The 13,297-nt window shown below is 63.1% G+C and overlaps 2 protein-coding genes across 2 annotated transcripts in view; both read right to left on the bottom strand.

The window, feature by feature from the left end:
- IL17RE (interleukin 17 receptor E) overlaps positions 1–7,568 on the bottom strand; it is a 26,296-nt gene extending 18,728 nt beyond the window's left edge. The window contains exons 1-4 of the mRNA XM_034777440.1: positions 7,423–7,568; positions 2,553–2,568; positions 708–863; positions 354–460 (exon numbers count right to left, since the gene is read on the bottom strand). Of these exons, the coding sequence (XP_034633331.1) occupies positions 354–460; positions 708–863; positions 2,553–2,568; positions 7,423–7,521 (378 nt within the window). The 5' untranslated portion in view covers positions 7,522–7,568. The remainder of the gene's footprint in view (positions 1–353; positions 461–707; positions 864–2,552; positions 2,569–7,422) is intronic.
- Positions 7,569–9,742: 2,174 nt separating this feature from the next.
- Positions 9,743–13,297, bottom strand: part of JAGN1 (jagunal homolog 1) — a 9,803-nt gene continuing 6,248 nt past the window's right edge. Inside the window, exons 2-3 of the mRNA XM_034777442.1 lie at positions 12,909–13,017; positions 9,743–11,201 (exon numbers count right to left, since the gene is read on the bottom strand). Coding sequence (XP_034633333.1) covers positions 10,739–11,201; positions 12,909–12,997 — 552 coding nt within the window. The 5' untranslated portion in view covers positions 12,998–13,017 and the 3' untranslated portion in view covers positions 9,743–10,738. The remainder of the gene's footprint in view (positions 11,202–12,908; positions 13,018–13,297) is intronic.

The raw sequence follows: 13,297 nt of genomic DNA, 5'->3' as shown, positions 1-13,297 counted from the left end.
GAGTTCCCCCCCCCGAGTCCCCCGCCCCCACCCTGCGAGCCTCCTGCCTCCGCCCCACCAGCCCCCCACCTCCACAACCTCCCCCTGCCTCTGCCCCACCACAAGCTCCCCACCTCCAGAGCCTTCCCCTTCCCCTACCCTGCAAGCCCCCCGCCCAGCACTGCCATGGGAACCCCCCCCCAGCCCCCTCCCTGTGCCCCGGTACAGACCCCGTGAGCAGGCACGGCTCCTAGGGCACGGTGCCAGCCGAGCCTGTCCAGCTCCTTGCAGCAGGAGGAACTGGACGGCTGGCACCGAGCAGTGCCAAGGAGGGAACGAACCAGGAGCCCTGGGCATGGTCTGCGCTGACTCACCAGGGAGCCTGCAGCCTCCGGCTGCTTTCTCCAGACCTTCAGCCAGCTGGCCCTGTTGGAGCCCAGCACCAGGAAATCCAGCCGCAGCCCACAGACACTCCCCAGCCCTGGGGGAGAGAGAAAGGGGTGAGCCCCAAATTCACAGCAGGCCCTACCAAGGGCCTCTGCAGCCCCCCCCCAGCCCCCACCGAAACCAGCCCTATGAGTCCCCCCCAGGGTCATTCCCAGGAATTCTGTGGGTGCCCCTAGCCTGAAGGGGGGCTCAGACAGGGCCCAGTCTCCATGGCCATGGGTCCAAGCAGGGCTCCAGGGACCCACTCTAAAACGGGGTGCAGGTGAGGCCGGCCCACCTACCTGCGGTGTGCAGGGCCAGACGCACACGCACGCACGGCTGGCAGTCGCGGGAGGCCTGGCACAGCCGGGCGGTGCTCAGAGCTAGGGCTGGCGGGGACAGGCCTGCTCCATCCTGCTCCCTCTGGCGGCACCGGGGCCTTGGGAGGGCACTGTCCGCTGGAGGAGAGGAGAGGAGTTAAAGACCCATCTGGGCCCCCCAGTGCACTGCAGGGCTGCCCGCCGAGCAGGGACTCCCAGTCACTTACACTCCCCAGTGCTCTGCATTCCAGACACTTGGGGCAACCCCAGCGTGACGAAGTGGGACTGTTCTTAATGTTTTCTCTGACTACTGTGTGGGTGCCTCAGTTTCCCCTGTGCCTTTCTTAAGTATCTAGGTGGTGGGATAAGGGGGTGTGATTGTTGGAGAGCTCTAGAGGACAGGGGCGTGCAGGGGTCTACACAGAGAGGGGCCGACACCCTGTCTCCTGGCAACTGATGGCCTGGGCCCCTCCCCTGCAAGGTGCCAACTGGATAGGGTTACCATACGTCCGGATTTTCCCGGACATGTCCGGCTTTTTGGGCTTCAAATCCCCATCTGGGGGGAAATCCCAAAAAGCCGGACATGTCCGGGAAAATCGGGACATGCAGGGCCGGCGGTGCTGAGCCGGGGGCTGGGGCCGGGCCGGGGGTGGGGGGCGGGGGGCCGGGGCGGGGGCCGGGCGGGGGGCTGGGGGCTGGGGCCGGGCCGGGGGTGCTCGGCCGGGGGCTGGCCCGGGGCCGGCACCCCAGGGCCCGAGCCAACCCAGGCTGGAGACGCGCCTCCTCCCCCCCGCCCCCCTTACCTGCTTCAGGCTTCCCGCGAATCAAATGTTCGCGGGAAGCAGGGGAGGGGGCGGAGTTGGGGCGGGGACTTTGGGGAAGGGGTGGAGTTGGGGCGGGGGCGGAGCTGGGGCCCCGTGGAGTGTCCTCTTTTTGGACACTCAAAATATGGTAACCCTACAACTGGAGGTGTGGGAGAACAAAGAGATCAGGTGACCTCCTAGCCCGGGAAAGGGAGAAAGGACAGAGGAGGGGCTGGAGAGTTTCAGTTTGGAGCTGGCTGGGAAAATGAAGGCCCCAAGATGGACCTGGCCCCAAGATGGACCTGGCCCCAAGATGGACCTGACTGAGGGGTCCTGTTCTCTGGACCTACAAGCTCTGTTTGGAACTGTGTTCCTGTCGTGTACTAAACCTGTGTTACTGGCTGGCTGAGAGTCACGGCTGACTACGGAGTTGGGGGGCAGGACCCTCTGGCTGCCCCCGGACCCTGCCCAAGCGGACTCGCTGCGGGAAGCACACGGTGGGGCAGGGGAGGCTGGATGCTCCAGGTCAGACCCAGGAAGCTCCTTGCCCGGGGACAGTCTGCTCAGGGAGAGGAGGCTCCCCCAGAGTCCTGCCTGGCGCGCAGGGAGCAGTTCCAGCATCGGCCGGGGACCCCGTGACACCCAGCCTTGCCAGTCCCCGCTGGGTCCCTCCCCTGGGGTACCCCCCCCCACAGTACAGGGACCTTGGCACTGCACTGGGGTCAGCACTGACAGTGAGGGGAGAGCACCCCCGCTGAGTCCCCGCCCCACAGCCCGGCACCCCCTAGCAGCCCGCTGGGGGCAGCACTGACTGCATGGGAGCTGGCACCACCACTGAAGGCAGAGTCTGGTTTTCCTTGGCAGACTCCCAGTATGGCCCCCTCCCACCGCACCCCAGCTTGGCACAGTTGTGACCCAGCCGCAGGTGGAAGGAGGGAGGGACCGAGCAGTGCTGCCCCCTAGCGCCCCAGCTGCCCCCTGCCTGCCCCACAGCCAGCACCACTAACAGAGCGGATTTACTTACCCCTGACTCTGCAGGCCTGTGAGCAAAGGACAAGGAGCCGTGTTAGTGGGAGGCCTTGGCCAACAGGTAGCACCCAGCACCCCCTCCCCCCGGCAGTCCCCAGCAACCCTGTCCTTGGTGCTCCCCGGCACCCAGAGCCACCCAACCCCGGCGGCCCACAGGGCCAGAGCCACCCCACCCACCCCTGGCGGCCCCTGGCACCCAGAGCCACCCCTCCCCCCGTGGCCCACAGCACCCCCATGAGTATTCTGCTCAGGGAAGCCGCAGTGGTTTATCTCCGCTCCCAGCAGGCTCCCCCGGCTGAGCAGTTTGTAGATAAATCTCTGATAATTTTCATATGACTTTACATTGTGCCTCTTCATAGAACCTTGTGGTGGGTCTCCCCACGGGTGACCTCTGTTTTCATGGGACTTTGTTTCAAAGCCTCATTTAGAAACTTTGCATTGCCCTTGGTATAATATTATAGCCCCTAAGGATAGAATAAGATAGAAGACAAATTTCTTTTTGCTAGCAGTAGTACAAGAGCTCTCGCCCCCCCCCACTCTTAATCAATTGCCCTGTTGAATGAATGAGGTGTGGATGAGCAAGGCATGGAAGGCAGCACCTTCAGACAGCCTCAACCCTTGGAGAGGGGCTGGGAGCCAGACCCAAGGACAATAAAACGTGTCAAGTGGGCTCATTAAAGACAAGCAGACATACCGACGGCCTCGGGGGTTAGAAGAAAGCACCTTCTTTTGGAAACACCCTCTTTGCAGCATTGGGACAACACTCAAAAGAAAGCAGCACAAAGGACCAATGGACACAGACACAGAGTTTGAATCTGGTACAGATTTGCATAAGAGGGAAGCTGCTATAAAAGTGAGGTGTCTTGCAGAGGACCCCGGGTCTCCCGGATCGGCAGAAGCCCAGCTCCACCCCCTCCCCCATCTAACTCACCTGGCCAGTGAAGTTAAGGGGAGCAACTAATTGGTAACAACAAGACGGAGTGTGTTTGTGTGTGTGTGAGTGTAAGTGTAATATATTATATGCATATGATACAGTGTTAATGAATACATGTATTACTAATAAATGTGGCGTTTTGCCTTATTCCCCCTGAAAAGATCCTGTGCAGGACTTTAAGTACAACAAGTTCAGGGCTGAGACGGGGCTGGGGTTCACCCAGAGCAGCAGCACGTGCCTGGCACGTTTTCCGCTGGCTCCCCTGACGGGCCGCAGGTAGGCCCCGGGCTGCGGGAATACAGGCCTGCAGCAGAGCCGGGTGAAGGACAGCTCTCCATGCAGGTGGGATGTCAGCGTGAGTGACAGGCCCCAGGCCTGTGGGCTCAGGAGAAGTGGGTGCCGGGATCCCTCCAGCAGTGACCCACGGAAGTTCCCTTATTTCTGGGTTGGGGGGAAGTGAGCGGAATCAGGCACGGTGCAGCCAATGACGGACTAGGGAAGAGACGGCTCTCCTGGCCCTAGCCAAGGTCTGACCCTCGGCCGGTTTGCTAAGGTGGTAAGAGGGGAACTCGTGCAGCGTCCAGTGCTAATACCTGCCTGCCCACACCGGAGCGACCGCCATGGGTCGAGGCAGCCCTGGCTTAGTGCCTTGATGTGGGGAACTGCTTTTAGGGAGCCACATTTTGGCCTTTGGAGCGAATCCAGAGCTTTGTGGTTAAATGATCGTCGTCGCAACGCCTGCGCAAACAGTCATTCCAAGCAGGGTGCCCCCAGCTGGACCCCGGGGTGCCCAGGGCAGGGCCAACCCCAGCTGCTTTCTGGACTGATGCTCAAGCTAACAAGCCCTTCGCACCTCTAACTCCCAGCCTGCGTCCCAGACAAGGTCACTGCCCTCCTGCCCACGGGCCCAATGCAGGCACCTGTGGGCCCCTTCTGCCACCCACCCACTGGGCAGGTGGCCAGGGACTGCAGCAAAGGGCTGGCTGCCCCACACCACTGCCTGGCTGTGGGGCGAGGAGCAAGCTGAGAACTGAGCAGGCCGAGGACAGCCAGGAAGCCCAGAAGCCAGGCCTGGCGCTTAACCTGTGGAACTCCTTGCCAGAGGATGTTGTGAAGACCAAGACTGTAACAGGGTTCAAAAAAGAACTAGATAAGTTCATGGAGGATAGGTCCATCAATGGCTACTAGCCAGGATGGGCAGGGATGGTGTTTGCCTGAAGCTGGGAATGGGCGACAGGGGATGGATCACTTGCTGATTCCCTGTTCTGTTCATTCCCTCTGGGGCACCTGGCATTGGCCACTGTCGGCAGACAGGACACTGGGCTAAATGGACCTTTGGTCTAACCCACTATGGCCACTCTTAGGTTCTTATGGCATGGTCAGGCCACAGAGCCAGAAACAGACACGGCCCCCTGTGAGCCGCCCCCCCGAGAACAGTGCTAAACTGCCTGTAGTGACAGGTTTGAGAGTAGCAGCCGTGTTAGTCTCTCTCAGCAAAAAGAACAGGAGTCCTTGTGGCACCTTAGAGACTAACATTTATTTGAGCTTTCGTGGGCTACAGCCCACTTCATCAGATGCATGCAGTGGAAAATACAGTAGGAAGATATATATACACAGAGGACGTGAAAAATGGGGGTTGCCATACCAACTGTAACGAGAGTAATTAATTAAGGTGGGCTATTATCAGCAGGAGAAAAAAAACTTTTGTAGTGATAATCAAGATTTCCAACAGTTGACAAGAAGGTGTGAGTAACAGTAGGGGAAACATTAGCACGGGGAAAGTTTAGTTTTTGTAATGACTCATCCACTCTCAGTCTTTATTCAAGCCTAATTTAATGGTGTCCAGTTTGCAAATTAATTCCAGTTCTGCAGTTTCTCGTTGGAGTCTGTTTTTGAAGTTTTTTTGTTGGAGAATTGCGACTTTTAGGTCTGTAATAGAGAGACCAGGGAGGTTGAAGTGTTCTCCGACTGGTTTTTGAATGTTATAATTCTTGATGTCTGATTTGTGTCCATTTATTCTTTTGCATAGAGACTGTTCACATATCTATTCAAGGGACGCCATCATAGGACCTAACCACATCAGCCACACCATCAGGGGGTTATCACCTGCACATCTATTAATGGGATATATGCCATCATGTGCCAGCAATGCCCCTCTGCCATGTACATTAGCCAAACCGGACTGATAATAACCCACCTTAATTGATTAGTCTCGTTAGAGTTGGTATGGCAACCCCCATTTTTTCATGTTCTCTGTGTATATATCTATATATATCTTCCTACTGTATTTTCCACTGCATGCATCTGATGAAGTGGGCTGTAGCCCACAAAAGCTTATGCTCAAATAAATGTGTTAGGCTCTAAGGTGCCACAAGTACTCCTGTTCTTTTTACCTGTAGTGAGGAATCCACCCCCTCCCCCACATGGGGACCCCAGGGAATCCACCCCTCTTTCCCCCGTCCCCAGCAGTCCCCAGCACCAGCTGCTCTCAGGCAGGAACAGGAGCCCCCCTGGCATTTCTGGAACGCTCCCCTGGCCCCGGCAGTGTGTGCCCTGCCCATGCACTGATTCCACTCCCGGTGTAACCACGGGCACCCCCATTCTTCACACAAGTGTCCCCGAGCTCGCTCTTGGCTTCAAGGATTCCATGTGGCAGTAAGTTCCACTGGCTAATTACACCCAGTGTAAAGAAGCGGATCCTTTCCTCCATTTTAACCTGCTGCCCACGTTTCAGTCCTAAGTCCCCAGGCCAGCAGGGACCATCGCGATCCCCATGTCTGGCCCCGTGCCCAGCGAGGCAGAGACCTGCCCCCTGGAGCCCCTCGAGCAGAGCTGTTGGCAAACACCCGCTCCCCACTGAACCATGGCCAGGGATGGAGAATCCCCCACCCGCCCTGCCCCAGGAAACCCTCCCCGTCCAATCTCGCCTCATTCCCTGTCTGCCTAGCAGCAGCTTCCAGCCCCAGGGCCGGGTTCCCCTTCGCTGCCGGAGCCAACAGCCCATCGCCCACGATCTGTTCCCGTGGGGCAGGGACAGGCTGGGCTCCCTCGCCCCGGGCCGGCTCGTGGGGCGCTTACCAGACTGAGCCCCTCGCCCCTGTCACTGCAAGGCAGGTTTCTAACCCTGCGGCGCTTCCCCGCCCCGGCAATGCAGCGCTGACCCCGGCCCTGGGGCCCAGCCAAGGCAGATTGATGGCGGTGGCTCCCTCCCTCTCCAGGTTTTGTCCCGGTCTCATTTTGCCCCGTTTCTTGCTAGCTGCTGGACCAGCCATTTCTTCCTCATTACAGAGCCCGGTTCGTTACTGCACCTGCCACCCAGCCAGCCCTGTTCTCTGCACTAGGGGGACCAGACCGGGGACCGCCCCGATTTTTAGCTGTTTGTCCCGATATTTCGCTCCGCCGGCGGACCCCCGTGTCCCGATATTTTCTTCCTCTCATCTGGGCACCCTACTCTGCACCCCCGCTACCGACCCACCCTGGAGCCCCGGCCCGGGCCCCGCTCGCCCCACGGAACACAAACAACCCGCCCTAGGCTCTGCAGCGGCCCGGACCCAGCCCAGCTGCCCCACACTCCTACAGGTGGGTCAGGCCGGGCCCAGCGGCGGCCTCGCTCCCTACAACCGCGCGCCCCAAATCCCGTTAGCCCCCGCTCCCCGGGATCCCCCGTTCCCAGCGCGGGGATCACAGCGCCCAAAGCGCCCCCTGACCCGGCCTCAGTGTCCCGGGGCCCCGGCCCAGCCAGGGCTGGTTCTCGTCCAGCTCCCGGGAGGGCCCGGCCAGCGAGCGGGGTACGGAGCTGCCCGGACTCCCCGGCCCGGCCCCTCGCCGCTGGGTGCTCGCCGGGGCTCTAGGAGCGGGTGGCTGCCGGGATGAACCCCCGGCTCCGGCCCCGGGACCCCGCAGCCCCCGGCACCCCTCGCCCGAGCCTTACGAAGTTGGCGGTGACGCGGGGGCGCGGCGCTCCGGCCCGGGGCCCGGCCAGCAGCAGGACGGCGGCCAGCAGCAGGGCGCAGGGCGCGGGACGCCCCATCAGCGGGGCTAGCGCATGGCTGCGCGGGGCGCACCCGGCACCCGGCCCGGCCGGCCCCGCCGCATTCCTGCCCGCCCCGCTTCATCATCGCGGGGCGGGGCGGGAGCCACCCCCCGGGGCCCTCCGCCCCCGGCAGCCCCGCACCGGGCTCTGCCTCTCGGCCGGATCGCGGGGGGCGCCCCCCGCCCCGGCTGTGCTGGTGCCAGATACCTGGCGGGCGCCCAGGTGCGGCGGGGATGGGCGGCAGGATGGCGCTTGCCCCGCTGCCCGGGGCGGGGGGTGCCGAGCTCTGCTCACACTCGGCGGCAGGGGGCACAGCTGGTGCCGGGGGACCCGACTCCCCAGGAGAGCGGGCGGTGGCCCCTGCCAGGGACCTGGCACCGAGGTGTCTGCCAGGAGCTGCCCCCAGCAGCAGGGCAGCTCACACCTGCTTCCTGGCAGCCGGGACCCTGGGGCCAGGCCTGGGACCCTCAGAGCAACAAACACGGGGGGGGGGGGGGCGCTCCCCACGAGGGAGCCCCAGGCCCAGTACATGCTGGTGAGAATTATCGCCAGCAGCCCGCGGATCAGGGCGCTGCCCCCCGAAAGCTCCGTCTCCCCACTGCCCCCCCACCCCCGCCGCAGGGCGCTGCCCCCCCGAAAGCTCCGTCTCCCCGCGGCCCCCCACCCCCGCCCCAGAGCGCTGCCCCCCCGAAAGCTCCGTCTCCCCGCTGCCCCCGCCCCCGCAGGGTAATGGGGACACGGCGGTTGACCTGGTTTAGTTCAGGTTTCCTGTGAGACTGTGGCAGATGCAGGGAGCCCACGCGCGGGCAGCACGTGCAGCGGCAGCCGCCTCCTCACGCGGCAGCTGGGCTGTGTCCGGGGGTGCTGCCCCCCCCCCCGGCACAGAGCTGGCAGGGGAGCCCCGCGTTTGAAAGCGAACAGCCCAGCCCCCAGCATCACTTAGTGGTATGAAGCCTGCGGGCCTCAGTTTCCCCTCTGCTGCCTCGTGGCAGGCAGGGGGAGGGCTGTGTGCTCTGGGGCAGGCTAGCAGACAGAGGGAGGGTGTCCCCAGGCTGCCTGGGCCTTAGTCCCCCTAGCAGTGGAGCATGGGGAAGCCAATGGGGAATCCAGCACCTAGCAACCAGGACCCCCGAGGGACCACGACCCCCAGCCTGGAGTTGCAGCTCCCCAGTGGGAACAGGGGGCGGGGGGGGGGGGTAAGCACTGGCTGCGGGGAAGCGGGAGGGCACCCCTGGGAGTCCGTCAGGGGATCAGCCAGAGGGGGAGCCCAGGGGTTCCTACAGCTTGGCTGGGCTCTGCGGGAGGCTCCCCCAGGGCTGCCTGTGCTGGGGCGAGGCGACTGATAGGCCTGGCTGTGTCTCTGCAGGTGCTGGCAGAGGGGCCCTGCTCCCTAGGGTGGTACGAGTCTCTGCCCAGCTCTGTCTCGGGCACTCGCTGAGCACAGCTCATGGGCTGGAGCAGTGGGATGGAGCCCAGAGGCCCGAGTGGGACCCCTGGGGCTCTGGCTCGCTGCAGGGGGCCCCCAGAGCCAGTCCCAAAGCCCATGGGTCTGCGGGAGGGGCACACAGCAACGGACCCCTCCAAGGGCGGCAGCAGACACAGGATCAGGTCCTGCCCCCAGGTGCAGAAGCAGATGCCATGGCACCAAGGCAGAACTATGCTCCATCACCCCTCACCACTCCAAGGCACAGCCCAAAGAACTGCCCCCTAAGGCAGGGTCACCCCAGCACCACAACAGGCATGTCCCTCCTCACCCACGCCCCACAGCCTCTTCTCTGGCCTGTCACTATAGTGCACCCCAGATCGGGACCACCTTCGTCCCCAGCCCCCCAGGGCGCTCCCTCTAATGGCTGCTGACACAGGCTCTCCCTCGCCCCCGCGACTGGGACAGGCAGAGCCCCTGGCAATGGGGCAGGAGCAGGCAGCCTTGGGCCTGGTTTGCTCTCCCTGAGAGGCGGGCTGCACAGCTGGTGGTAGGAGCAGGCCTCTCTCCTCAGGGCAAACCAACCTGTGCCCAACGCCCCTGTCCCACCAGGCCAGGGCCCAACAAGCACCTGAAAGGCTGGCCAGGGCCCGGGCGTGGGGGCAGGAGCCTCCTGTGGCCAGGGCTGGCTTTCAGGGGGGGCAACAGGCTCATCTCTCAGAGGGGCACAGACGGGGGCTGGAAGGACGAACACGCTGGGGGGGGGGCAGATCAGCAGGGGTCTAGGCACTGCCATCCCTGGGGGCTCTGGGGACCCACCAGCAGGACAGACTCAGGGGGACACAAATCAACCCAGGGCAGCGAGGATACCTGCCCTCCCCCACCCCGGCAGACGGATGCTGGAGGCTGCTTGCTCAGCAAGGGGGCTCTTTATTTCATCCTTTCCGGTCACTCCACGTGGGAGAAGCAGCTTGTGCCAGTGCTGGGGGCGGGCCCGGCCCGACTCCCCTCTGGCCCCCCTGCCCCAGCACTGCCCGACTCCCCTCCCCCCAGCCCAGCCCCTCTCGCAGCCAGCGGCACTGGGGGCTGGGAGGCACCTGGCCTGTGACCACTGGCTCTCTGGTGACCTGGAGCTGCTCCTTCCCAGCCAGAGGCATGGAATTCACCCACCTGCGGGGGAAGGGAGGGCCCTGCATGCCCCCCGGGCAATCCGGGCAGGGCACTGGTGCAGACTGGGCCTCAGACACAGACATTGGCCCAGCACAGCACAAGCCATTGTGGGAGTGGGCAGCGCTGTGCCAACTGTCTGCAGTCCTGGGGCTGTGCCATGTTGTCAGACTTCAGGGCAGCGGCACTGGGGTCAGGGCACCTTTCTGTTCCATGAAATGGGGAGATCAGGAAGGGCTGATGGCTGCCCCCGGGCCACTCCCAGCCTGCACACCGCTCTCATCCCAGCCAACCGGGCAGAGGCACGAGAGCCAAGTGCTGCCAGGGGACTTCTGGTGAGGGTACCCTGGTCGCATCAGGAGCTGCCCCCCTACCCAGCCCTGGCCCACCAGCCACTGAAGAACGGTCAGTCACTGCCAGCCAGGGCTAGGGCTGGAGGGGCCCTGAGCACACTCCAGCTGGGGTGAGTGGCAGGGCAGCCCAGTCTATAGGGAGCTTTGAGTGTTTGCCAGTAGAGCTACCCAAAAATGGGGACCCCCACCATGGTGCCATCCAGCCCCCTGGGGATGGCAGCATCCTCCCCCTCCCCCCCAGTCATACAGGTGTGTGGCTCCCAGTCCCGCTTCATTTCTTCTTCTTCTCCTGCGTGCTGCTGAACCAGGAGTCCAGGAGCTTCTTGCTGTAATAGAGCTGCCAGCCGTGCACCTGCACCGCCACCACCACCAGCAGGTACATGACGGAGACGGCGGAAAAGCCGAAGATGAAGCGGTAGGCCTTGCCGTGGCGGTAGAGCTGCTGCGCCATGGGGAACATCTCCATGCTGCCGTAGATGAGGGGTGCCACCGAGAACAGGCCTGTGCTGATCATGGACAGCACCAGATAGCTGATGTTGTTGCGGGGGAAGGACATGAGGCCGAAGAGAGAGGGGATGATGCTGAGCAGGTAGGGGTACTCCCACTGGTAGGGCATGGCCACCTGGTCATGGGGCAGCAGCTTCAGGTGACCCACGCACATCTGGGCCAGGAGCAGCAGCCAGATGGCCACCTGCATGTAGATTAGCTTCTTTATCTCGGACTTCAGGGCCACACTGCAGAGAGGGAGAAAGCCAGGCTCAGGCTCGCACTTCGATGGGCTCCCTAGCGTTGCCTGAGGGGCAGGAAGGACCCAGAGGCAGGAGAGATGGCAGCCAGGCTGCCAAGAGCTGTGGACAGAGCCTGAAGCCGCCTGAACCCAGGACCCCAACAGAGCGAGGCTGCAAACCAGCCCCTGGCAGCACGTGTCTCGCTGGGGTACTGACGAAGGCACCAGCAGGGCGTGATCCTGGAGCACCACCAGCCTGAAGGCTACGGAGCAGGTGAGCCCGGCAGGAAGGGCAGATTCCTCTGAGTAGGTCCCAGCGGGAAGCAGCTGCTGGGCATGAAGCCTGACTGAGCCGCTTCCCCTGGCAGATGGACGGGGCCTCCCCCCCTGACTGGGGCTGGGGGCAGAGTGCTCCGGGACAGCACAACAGAGAATGAAGCTGCAGGTCAGCCTGGCCGCTCTCTGGCCTCTGCCCCCTGCCAGCCAAAGCCACAAGCAGCCCGGTTTGTGCAGGAAGCACCCCTGGCGGGGGCAGGGTATGACAAAGTGGGGGGCTTTCTTGTTCTCTGTGGAGTTTTCAATGGTTTGCATGCGGAGGGGGTGGGACTCAGTTTCCCTGGGTGTTACTGGTTTAACGAGGTGAGGGGAGAGGGAGTGTGTTTTGCAGAGGACTGGACAGAGGACTCGGGGACCCAGCTGATGGCCGGGAGGATGGATACTCCAGCGACCGGTGACCTGGTGACCCGGAGGCCCAGCTGAGGAGTCACAGCCGGTTCTGGCCAGTGGGAGGACAATGGGCTGCAGAGTGAGGACCCAGTGACCCAACCAGCCGGTTCCAGCCAGAGGACAGAAGCAGGAGAGGAGGCCCCGGTTTACAACCCTGTTTACCTGGAGAGAAGACAATGGACAGAGGCGGGGCCTGGTGCTGGTGATCTCAGATGCCCAGCTGGGAGCAGGGGGCTCTTGGCTGGAGAGGGGGAGCAGGCAGAGCCCACCTGGATGCAGGGAGACTGGGATGTGCTGGGCTGAGGGAGGCCAGGCCTGAGGCCCTGAGAGTTTCCTGTGCTGTGTTCAACTCTCAATAAACCCTCCTGTTTTATGCTGTCTGAGAGTCACTCCAGTCTAGAGAACAGGGTTGCATCAACCCCTTCGGGGGTGGAGGCCCCGAGGGTCCAGAGCGAGTGGACTCCCTGAGGGGGCCCACGGCAGAGACAGACGTACTAAGGCTCCGAGAGGTGCGGCTCCAGGAGGTGGAGGGGCCTGACCCCGAGAGAGAGTGGACCCCCGAGAAGGGCTGTCGCACTGGAAGGGGCAACCCCACGGACCGCACGGGGACAAGAGTGGGCACGATCTGTGAGTCCGTGACAATGGGCACCAGCCTGCAATGCTCACTCTGGTGGGAGCTGCTCATGACCCAGAGCTGGTGTGCACAGCACCATGGGCTGGGCAGGGGGGAGGTTGCACTGCAGCATAACAGACCTGCCCCGGACACACACACCCTGCCCCAGCTTGGACCTTCAGGCCTTAGACAGGTCTAGCAACCCCCTGAATCCCAGCACACAGTGCCCTGGGGACAGACATACTCCAGGGAACGCCCAGTCATTCACGGACACCAGCTCAGTCCAGCTGGGCGGCTCTGCACTCTGCCCCTGCTCACTGGGCAGGGACCCGGAATGGGGCCCGGGGGCTCAACCCAGCCTGCACTCAGACCTACCTCATCTGGTAATGGGAGGCCACCCTCTCTCGATGCTGGTAGTCACTGCCATCAGTGCCCTCAGCCCGGGGGCCCGCACGGGAGGCCATGGCGCTAGACAGCCCAAGCCCTGCCAGAGAGATGGGCGGGGTGAGCCAGGGGGACACGCTGCCATTCAGGGTATGGACATCAGTACCCACAGGAGCTCTGCTCCCCTGATCATCCTGTGGGAACATGGCAGGAATCCCAGGCACCACCGGTGAAAGCACATGGGATTACACGGATCCTGTGACTATAGGCAACCACCCCACCATAGCCGGGGATCCCCTCCCCCAGCCCAATCCCGCCCCCCTCCACACCCCATAGCCGGGGATCCCCTCCCCCAGCCCAATCCCGCCCCCCTCCACACC

This window comes from Trachemys scripta, chromosome 7 (genome assembly GCF_013100865.1).
Source record: "Trachemys scripta elegans isolate TJP31775 chromosome 7, CAS_Tse_1.0, whole genome shotgun sequence".
Lineage (NCBI taxonomy): Eukaryota > Metazoa > Chordata > Testudines > Emydidae > Trachemys > Trachemys scripta.
This window is presented reverse-complemented; position numbering and strand designations above follow the sequence as displayed.